Raw genomic sequence first — 9390 nt, 5'->3', positions numbered from 1 at the left:
AATTTAGCTGAACTTGTCTGAAAATTCAACAAAAAAGGGTGGGGATGTGTGTAGCTCAATGGTGTGATAGTGCACTCTCAGAGCATGTGTGAGGCCCTGGGTTCAATAATCTCCAGTACTGAAAATAGAACAATAATTAAATAAATAAATTAAAACGTGTTAACCATCAACTAAAATAATCCTTTGCTTCTATTAAAAATTGCCTTTTCCACTCCTGGAATGTTCAATTCTTTGAGAGCACAGAACTCATCTGCCTTGTTTACTACTGTATTTCCTGCACAACTTAATAGCTCAGTAACTTTTCTTTTTTCTTTTTTTTTTGCTCAGTAACTTTTCAAAACAAAACAAATGGGGTGTAGGGGCTCCAACAGGGTCAGGAGAACACCAAGCTCAGGAGGCCCTCAAAGACTCTTGCTGATTTAGGGAGTAATCTGAGCTGGGAGGGTTGAAGGGGGACTCAAAACAGTTTATTCCAGGGGCTGGGGATGTGGCTCAAGTGGTAGTGGGCTCGCCTGGCATGCGTGCGACCCGGGTTCAATTCTCAGCACCACATACAAACAAAGATGTTGTGTCGGCCAAAAACTAAAAAAAAAATAAATAAAAATTCTCTCCCTCTCTCAAAAAACAAACAAACAAAACCAGTTTATTCCAGTGAGCCAGGGAGTGGGCGGGCCAGGGAAGGGGTCCAGGAGAAAGCAGGTATAACCTGGCAGTCAGTGGAGGCTCAGTGAGCAGACAGCCCTTCAGAAAAGAGAAAGGGAGTGAGTGTTGGGAAAACATAACGGCAGCCGCACCCCAAAGAAAAACCCCAGCATGGCGTCTAACGACCCTCGACCCTCCTTCTCTTCTTTCCCGCCGGCGCCAATGTTCAAATCCTGCTGGTAGGAAGCCTTAGCCCCAATTAGAATTAACTTCTTGGGCCCCGGAACTGACATATGGAAGAGCTTGCCAATAAACGGGCGACCTGTTATCTACCTCAGCCCCTGCTACCTCTCTTAGACCTATATAAACACACAGCCATTTGTAATAAAGTGAGACCTCTTTGGTAATCTGTGTCGTGTGGTGCAGTGTTTTCTAGTCTTACAGTGAGGACCTAGCCAGGAGCAAGCAGGTCCCTCTCCACAACTCCACCTCATGCTGTCCCACCTCCTTTTTCCTCCAGTTCTCACAAATGACACCAATAATATAACCAAAAACTTGGTCCTTGTCCCCAGTGCCAATTTAACAGTTTTGAGAAAAAAGTAAAAGTAATTTTATTGCTTTGCTAGTGAAGGAGAAACACAGGGGAGTCCTGTCCCAGAGGCTATGAACTGCCCATCAGGGAAAACAGAGGGCTTTTAAGAGGCTCTTCAAAGGGCTACATTCCAAGTGTGCCTTGATTGGGGTGGGGGGTGTCCCAGGAGTCCAGATAGTGTGTTAGGATTTACTTGTTAATTTGGGAGATATTCACTTCCTAGAACCTCCGGCAGACAAGTACTTCCCCTCACCCCCATTCCCCCAGGTTAGGGAGGGGGAGAGGTAGAGGAAAAGAAAAACATCTCTTTTATTCCAGTGAGCCAGGGAGTGGGCGGGCCAGGGAAGGGGTCCAGGAGAAAGCAGGTATAACTTGGCAGTCAGTGGAGGCTCAGTGAGCAGAGAGCCCTTCAGAAAAGAGAAAGACAGTGAGGCTTCAGAGCAAGGAAGGCTACATTCAAAACGTGAAGTGGACAATGAAGAATATGGTTACCTACCTGTCCTCCAGCCCCACTCTAAACTCCTCCCATTACCTGGCCACCGAAGGGGCCTGCCAAAAGTAACTCCTCCTGTTAGGTTGGTGGTGGCGACTTAGAACAAAGCAGCCCAATCGGGAAAAGAACATCAATCAGATGCCAACGGAAACACCTGTCAATCAGCCAGATCTCCTGACTAAAGCCTGTTCATCAGCAGGACCCCCTGGCCAATCCTGGAGTTCAGCTAACTCCCCTGACCACCTCCAGGGGGGCAAGGGACCCTAAAAACACCTTTTCCTGTCCCAAGCCCTTCCCTTCCTGCTGTAAGCCCCATAAAAGTCCAGTCCGGTCAAGCTTCCACACGGTTTCTCCTCAGACCCTTCCCCTGTCCACTCTGTGGGTCTGATCGAGTTCCGCCGGGGAGTGATATCTCAATAAAGCCTCCTTCAGCGGCTCTTTTAAATCTGCCTCCTTTGGTTGCTGCCTGCCTTGCCTGATGTGATACCTCCCATGACCTAGCTCAGCTAAAAATTTATAAAACCCAGATCCTCATGATGACCTGATGTCCCCCACCCCATTCCCCAGATGTGCCTCTCTGGAACTGAATAAAAGCATCACTCCCTCCATTTTTCTTTTTCTTTTTGTATTCGCTTTCATGTACTTTCAATCAAATGATAAAATAATAGCGTTCACCAGGTACACGCCACACAGTACGATCTCCAGGCAGGAGGCAACCACCAGCAACGAGAGCAGCGTCACATTCCAGGGCACCACTGTGAGTGGCTCCTCGCACAAATTCCAGTAAGCATTGTACTTCAAGTAAGCGCCTCTGTGGACAGGTAGGGTCCAGTGAGTGAAGGAGGTCACAGGGCACCCTACCCCCACCCGCAGTCCCCTCCACTGGCAGGGTGGGATTTTCAAAGGGTTAGTTAGACCCACATGGAGGGAATTCTCCTGAAGCTCAGTGGCACCCACGTAGGAAGAGCATGGGAGTCATGGGATGCAGAGACTGGGGGTCACTAATAGATGCTAAGCCTTACTCGGGTTCTTGGAAGTGGTAGTCCCACTCGCCGTTTATGAAGCATTTGGGTCCAATTCTGAGGCCGACTCCTGACACGGAGAGGCAGTAGATGGCACCAAGCATTCCGAAGATCGAGCACAAGAAGGAATGTGGAATCTGGACCAGGTGTGGAAGGTGGGCTGAATAGGGCCACCCTGTCCCCATTTGTGGCCTGACGGCGCCTAGCTCTGTCCCTTATATTGCCAAGCTCCTCTGGAGCCAGGTTGAAATACATTCCTGGGGCTGGGGATGCAGTCCTGTAACAGAGTGCTTGAAAATACATTTTCCTATAAACCTGGGGCTTGGAGTTAGGCAAAACTAAGGGCCAACAGAGATTCATGGAGGCTAGGAACTCTGTAGAGGGGGCTGTGGCTCTGGGAGAGACTGGTTCAGAGATCAAATCCTCAATCGCTTTCTCCTTTTTGGGCAGGTGGGGGCGCCCTGGGGATTGAACCTAGAAGTGCTCTACGTCTGAACTACTTCCCTAGCCCTTTTTATTTCTTTTTAATGAGACAGGATCCTGCTAAATGGATGAATTTGAGATCCTCCTTGCCTCAACCTCCAGAGTCACTGGGATTACAGGTGTGCACCACCACGTCCTGGCAAAGCTCTTCTTAATTTGAATCTCACCCAGTCTGGATGTGCAACCGCTGCCAGAGCTGCTACGATTCCCGGCCACAGCACCTGTGGGACCAGAGTCAGTGTGATAGTGTGAACCCTCCACCCCAACCTAGGTCTTCAAGATATTCACCTCCTCTGGAAGCTGCCTATGGTGTCCTCAGGCCTTTGGACTGTAGGAAGACCTTACCTCTACCTGTCCTGGAGCATGGTTGGGCTCTACCTTACTTTATCATTATTTATGTGCCTACCTTATCTCTGTCCATATGGCAGCTTCCTTGAGAGTTGGGTTCACTATTAAATATTCCTCATAATTCTTGGCACGTGGTACGTGCCTTTCTGAATAGGAATATGGAGGCCCTGGGCCACACTACTTCATGCTCAATGAACTGATTTGTTTCTCTGGGTCTCAGTTTTGTCTTAGTAAAAAGGGTTTATGAAACCTACTTCACATAGTTGTTCTTAGGATTGAATGGTAACTGGTGGGCCTGGTATCAAGACTGCTTTAGAGGAAATGCTCCTTAGCTATAAATATCTTCAGCAGTGGGAAGAGGTAGTGGTGTTGGAAGGTCTGGTGAGCTAGGATATGGTAGAGTGGGTTCACAAATGCTGTGATGTGGGTTGTGGGATTTCCTAAGATCCAGCCCCTGAACTTTTTTCTTCTGGTGACTTTTCTCACAAAGTCCATCCTCTCCCAGGTAATTCCCTCTGCTAATAGTCACCTCCACATGCCTGGAGATCTAAACCCAACTGCCTGAAGGATGTGTTCACTCAAATGTCTTGGTTTTAGCTCAGATTCAGCCTGTCTCAGAGTGAACTCATACTATTTCCCAAATTCATCTCCCTTTGATTTTGGGAAATAATCACCCACCACGTCACCTAGGCTGGAAAAACTTTAATCCTTCGGCACCCAGTCAGATCTCAAGTCCTTTTGACTCTTCCTTCAGTGGCTCCTGAATCTGTCAGTCCTTTCTCCTTCTTTCCCCATTCAATTTCTAATCAAATTCCATGTGGAAGATATTCTTAGCCTCGCTACTAAGTTCCCGTAGCTCTTGCCCCATGCCACCCCACACTTCTTCCTACATGCTACCACCAGATTAATCTTGGTCTTGCCAGGGTACGTTGGTACATACCTGTAAACCCAGCCACTCTGGTTTCTGTATCCAGAAACTCAGCAGCAGAAGGAGACCCTATCTCAAAATAAAAATAAAGTGCTGGGGTTGTAGCTCAGTGGGAAAGTGTTCCTGGGTTCAATCTGGGGACGGTGGGGGGTGTTATTTTATTTTTTGTTTTTTGTTTTGGTACTGGGAATTGAACCCAAGAGCATTTAAATACTGAGCCACATCGCAGCCTGGTTTTATATTTTTATTTAGAGATAGGCTCTCACTGATTTGCTTAAGGCCTCCCTATGTTGTTGAGGCTGGCTTTCAACTTGTGATCCTCCTGCCTCAGCCTCCTGAGCCTCTGGGATTATAGGCTAGCACCAGCAAGCCCAGTGGGAGGGGAGCTTCTAAATCCTAGCAAGTCCTTTGAGGCTCCTCACTCTGCCTCCAGCCTTGTCATTGTCTTCATAGCACCTTTTTTTGTTCATCTCCCATCCCTGGAATTCTATAGGTGTTTTGATCCTTCCTTCCCTGTTGGTATATACCATAAAAGTGTTTTGTTCTTTTCCAGGAAAGGGGCTGAGAGTTTTAGTTCTCTTATATCATCCCCAGTAACCACAGAGAAAACCTGATGAGTTGAACAAAATTTCCACTAGCACTTTTTTTTTGGGGGGGTGGGGTGGGGTACCAGGGATTGAACTTGGGGGCACTCAACCACTGATCACACCCCTGCCCTATTTTGTATTTTATTGAGAATCAGGGTCTCACAGAGTTGCTTAGCACCTTGCTTTTGTGAGGCTAGCTTTGAACTTGCAATCCTCCTGCCTCAGTCTCCGGAGTCCCTGGGATTACAGGCATGTACCACTGTGCCCAACTTCCATTAGCACTCTTGCTCTCCTGCTCCTGTGTCCAGGCAGATTCAGGGTCAGTGCTAGTTCCCTTTGCTGGTGAGGTCAATTACTGGGAGGTTCTAGGATGCAAAGATACCTAAAATTACCTCTGGATTTACTAGTGTGTGTGTGTGTGTGTGTGTGTGTGTGTGTGCGCGCGCGCGCGCGCGCGCTGCATTGCTGGAAATCTAATCCAGGTTATCAGGTTATTGCCATGCTAGGTAAATGCTCTACCACTGAGTTACATCCCCAACCCAGATTTACCAGTTTCAAATGAACCATCGGAGAGTTTTACTTTTGGTCAAAGTATTTGTCTACCTTTGTGGTCTAAGCTTCCCTTCTTCCTCCCTGCTGTCTTATTGTCTTCATGAAAAGAGAAGAGTCATCATTAATTCAGGAGGCAACACAGTTTATAGCTTGAATCTGCTCACTTCTCTCTATCACATGGCCACTGGCCTATTTCAAGGTACTGATTTCCCCTCTATGTCATTACTCCCATCTTCTGCATTTATGGCTGACCTACTACTATTCATTCTTCACACAATAGCTAGAGGATCTACTTCAATCCAGTGGGGAGTGGAACAACTCACTCTGTGCTGATAGAAATGAAATTTATTCAAAAACTCCCAGAAAACTATTTGCCAGTATTAGCACTGAATATTTGTAAATCTTAAGATCCAGCATTGGGGCTGGGGATGTGGCTCAAGCGGTAGCGCGCTCGCCTCGCATGCGTGCGGCCCGGGTTCGATCCTCAGCACCACATACAAACAAAGATGTTGTGTCCACCGAAAACTAAAACAATAAATATTAAAAAAAAAAGATCCAGCAGTGTTGCTCCTATCTAAGAGTAACAGTGGAAATAAACACATATGCTCACCTACGATGCCTATAGGAAGGTTGTTATTGACCTTATTTGCAATAAACCCAAACTGAGAACTAAATGTCCATCAACAGTAAAAGTTTAAATTAAAGTGTATTCACATAATGGCATGCATAAAAAATAAAAACCTACAGCTACACAAAATAACTCGGATGGCTCTCACAATATGATATTATGCTAAAGAAGCCGGACACAAAAGAGCACATAGTGTATGATTTCATTTTAAATAAAGTACTGAGCAGACCAAACTAGTTTATGGTGTTAGAAGACTGAATAATCATTACCCTTGTTGGTGGGGGTAGTACCTGGTGAGAGGCATGTGTGGGATTCTGGTAATAACAATCTGTGTTTTGTTTGCTTGTTTGTTTTTTGAGATAGGGTCTTGCTATTTTACTAGGGTTGACATGGAACTCCTCGTCTCAGCCTCAAGATCCTCCTGCCTCTGCTTCCTGAGGAGTTGGGACTACAGGTGCATGAATGAACTGGTTTTTAATTTTGGTGCTGGGTATGTGGGTATGTCCACTTTGTAAAAATTCATTGAACTGGGGCTGGGGGTGTAGCTCACTAGGAGGGCATGTGCTTAGCATTCACAAGTCTCTGAGTTCAATCCCCAGCGCACATGCACGTATACACACACAACCCCCAAACCAAAAAGAAATAACAAAAATCCTTAACTTCTTGCCCTACCTCTTTATAATAGTTTTATTTATTTATTTACTTATTTTTGAGGTACTAGGAATTGAATATCCAGGGCACTCTGCCACTGAGTTACATCCACAGCGTGCATGTCCTCTCTGTGTGTGTGTGTGTGTGCGTGTGTGTATATGTGTGTGTGTGTATGCATATATATACATATATACACACATACGTGTATATATATGTATACATATATATGATCTAATTTTCCAGGTTGGCCTCAATCAAACTTATGATTTTATTCTCTCTCTCACTTATTTATTTATTTTGGTAGCGTGGACAATTCAATGTAGGGACACTCTCCACCAAGGCATATCCCAGCCCTTTTAATTTTTAATTTTAATTTTTTATTGCCCAGGCTGTTGTCAAACTTGCCTCAAATTTGCTGGGATTACAGGCATGTACCACTGCACCTGGCATAATCTTCCTTTTGAGTAACTGGAATTTCAGGTATGGGCTACCACGCATTCCTGGCTTACTCTCTCTCCACTTCTCTCTCTTGCTCTCTCTTCTTTGCAGTATTGCTGGGGATCAAACCTAGTGTCTCACACATGCTAGATAAGTGCTCTACCACTGAGCTATTCCTCCAGTCCTATTTATTTTTATTTTTGATGGCACCCCCTGCTGTCTGAAATCATCTTACATATTTATTTACTTCATTCAGTGATTATTAACCAAGCTCCTGTTAGGTGAAGGCACTGTTCTAGGCGCCAGGCACACAGCAACCAACAGAACAGGCAGCCCTTGCTCTCATGGGGCTTCGGGTCTTGCTTCCTTCATACCATTTGCCCCCCCTCTAAGGAACCCAAGATTTAAGGGGAGCAGGGACCTTGTCTGTGTCTCTGTGGTGTCAAGTGGTACTTCCTGAGAAGTACCAGGTGTAGAGGGGGAGGAAGACAGTTGTGAGTGAGAATGTTGGGAGCACAGCCTTGGAGATCACCCCTGAAAAAGACTAGTAGACTGGGTGGAGGAGTGTGAGGTAGTTTAGGCTGGAGAAGGGGCATGAGGTGACACTGGGTGAGTGTGTAGGCCTGGGGGAGTGTGACATCTCAGAGAGAGCTGAGATCTGAGAGATGGAGAATAGTCCAACACTATGAATCCATGCAAGGGATGGGAAGTAGAAGGGACTTCAGAAGGTAAGAGAGAGTTGCTAGGTTAAGGAGAAGTATCCTTGCTTAGCTAATAGAGGTGTGATTCAGAAAAGGGACAAGGTGAGACCTCTTCTAGAGAATGTTATCTGTCATCTGTCCTGAAAAGAGGGAAACTCTGCTGGGTAGATCTTTCATTTTTGCCCAATACAAATACTACTTCCCCTAAATGGGGAAAGAGAGGAGGAGGTCCAGGAAATCTGTGACTCCTCTTCCTCCACTTCTCCTAGCAGATCCTCATCTCCAGGAAGCCTTGGGGGCAATTTCTCTGCCTGACTGACCTGCTTATGAGTTGATCCTTAGCACCCAGCACAGAGTGGGCATCCAGAATGTGGGCTGAGAGTCAGAGGATGAGGAGGAGGGAGGGACAACATTGAGCTGAGAGGTAGAGTGACTGATGGGTGACATCACTGCCTGGCTCCAGACATTTTTGCTGCACCCCCCAATGCCTATTGCCCTGCCCTGATAACCTTCCACACAACCAGCTGCTCCTTCTGCTTAGACCTTTGTAGTGAGGGGTCCCCAACATCTGCTCAGCTGTGAGGGTGGTGGGGCCGAGCAGATAGGACATGCTTTGACCCAGAAGCAAAGCTCTTTAGAGACTTGAGCCTCCCCTCCCTGACTTTCCCTTCCCTTAGACATTTATCTCAGGTCCTTGGGGGCTCTTCCAGAGCTGTCTACAGAGTGCTGAGTGTGTAGGGAGAGGGTTGGGCTCTGCTGGGTAGATTTCACCAGCACTTACCGTCCCATCTGGAACTCCCTCCTTTTCCCTCTCTCCTCCCTTCCCATTCAGAACCCCTGATGGTTGTGCCCACACCCCTGATCACTGGCCTGTGCTCTAGACTCCTCACCATCAATCCCCCGCCGATGAAGCCAGGCAGGAGCAAGACATGCAAGCTGAGTTGGTCACTGCTCCAGGTCTTCCCATCAGGCACCAGTAGGAGGGAATTTGCCACGATGCAGACTAGGGAAAGAGATATAAGGGAGAGCCCCACATAGCGGGTACACTTCTTCAGATCCATGGCAAGGCAGGGAGTGAAAGTGAGCCGGAGGTTCTAGGATCCAGAAGTAAACAGGCTGGAGAAAGAGGTGGTAGAAACTGAGAGAGTCAGAATGATAAGGGAGAGAGGCCCTTATCACCAGCTGCAGCTTGTGAGGGGAAAGGGAGGAGGTGGTGATGGAACAGGTGGGGGAGCTAGTCACACACTGCAAGCTGCCTGGTGTCAGTGTCTACTTTCTCTTTTTCTGCACACACCTCTCTGTAGTCTCTCTTTGGTTCCTTCCCT

At 47.0% G+C, this 9390-nt stretch overlaps 1 protein-coding gene across 2 annotated transcripts; it reads right to left on the bottom strand.

The window, feature by feature from the left end:
* Positions 1-1228: 1228 nt before the first annotated feature.
* Positions 1229-9254, bottom strand: LOC114081035 (transmembrane 4 L6 family member 5-like). 2 transcript variants are annotated; one of them, XM_027922619.2, is made up of 5 exons: positions 8956-9252; positions 3400-3453; positions 2750-2886; positions 2403-2538; positions 1229-1641 (listed from the first exon to the last, which is right to left on the bottom strand). In XM_027922619.2, exons 1-5 carry the CDS (start codon positions 9124-9126, stop codon positions 1447-1449), a joined length of 693 nt encoding a protein of 230 aa, XP_027778420.1. In that variant the 5' UTR covers positions 9127-9252; the 3' UTR covers positions 1229-1446. The 2 variants fall into 2 exon arrangements, 1 of the variants encoding a protein (XP_027778420.1); XR_011704874.1 differs by lacking the exon at positions 2750-2886 and having other exon boundaries at positions 3323-3453; positions 8956-9254.
* Between the last annotated feature and the right edge of the window lie 136 nt (positions 9255-9390).

This window comes from Marmota flaviventris, chromosome 17 (assembly GCF_047511675.1).
Source record: "Marmota flaviventris isolate mMarFla1 chromosome 17, mMarFla1.hap1, whole genome shotgun sequence".
In the NCBI taxonomy this organism is placed as follows: domain Eukaryota; kingdom Metazoa; phylum Chordata; class Mammalia; order Rodentia; family Sciuridae; genus Marmota; species Marmota flaviventris.
Note: the sequence above shows the minus strand (reverse complement) of the source record. Positions and strands in the feature narration are given on the sequence as shown.

Bases quoted from the DNA above. Each gene is read 5' to 3' on its own strand.
- LOC114081035 (XM_027922619.2), bottom strand. From the start codon at position 9,126: ATGGATCTGAAGAAGTGTACCCGCTATGTGGGGCTCTCCCTTATATCT. The intron at 3,454-8,955 runs GTGAGGAGTCTA...CTGGTCCCACAG, and splicing joins TCATCGGCGGGGGATTGATG to GTGCTGTGGCCGGGAATCGT. The intron at 1,642-2,402 runs GTGAACGCTATT...TCTTTTCTGAAG, and splicing joins TACTGTGTGGCGTGTACCTG to GGCTCTCTGCTCACTGAGCC.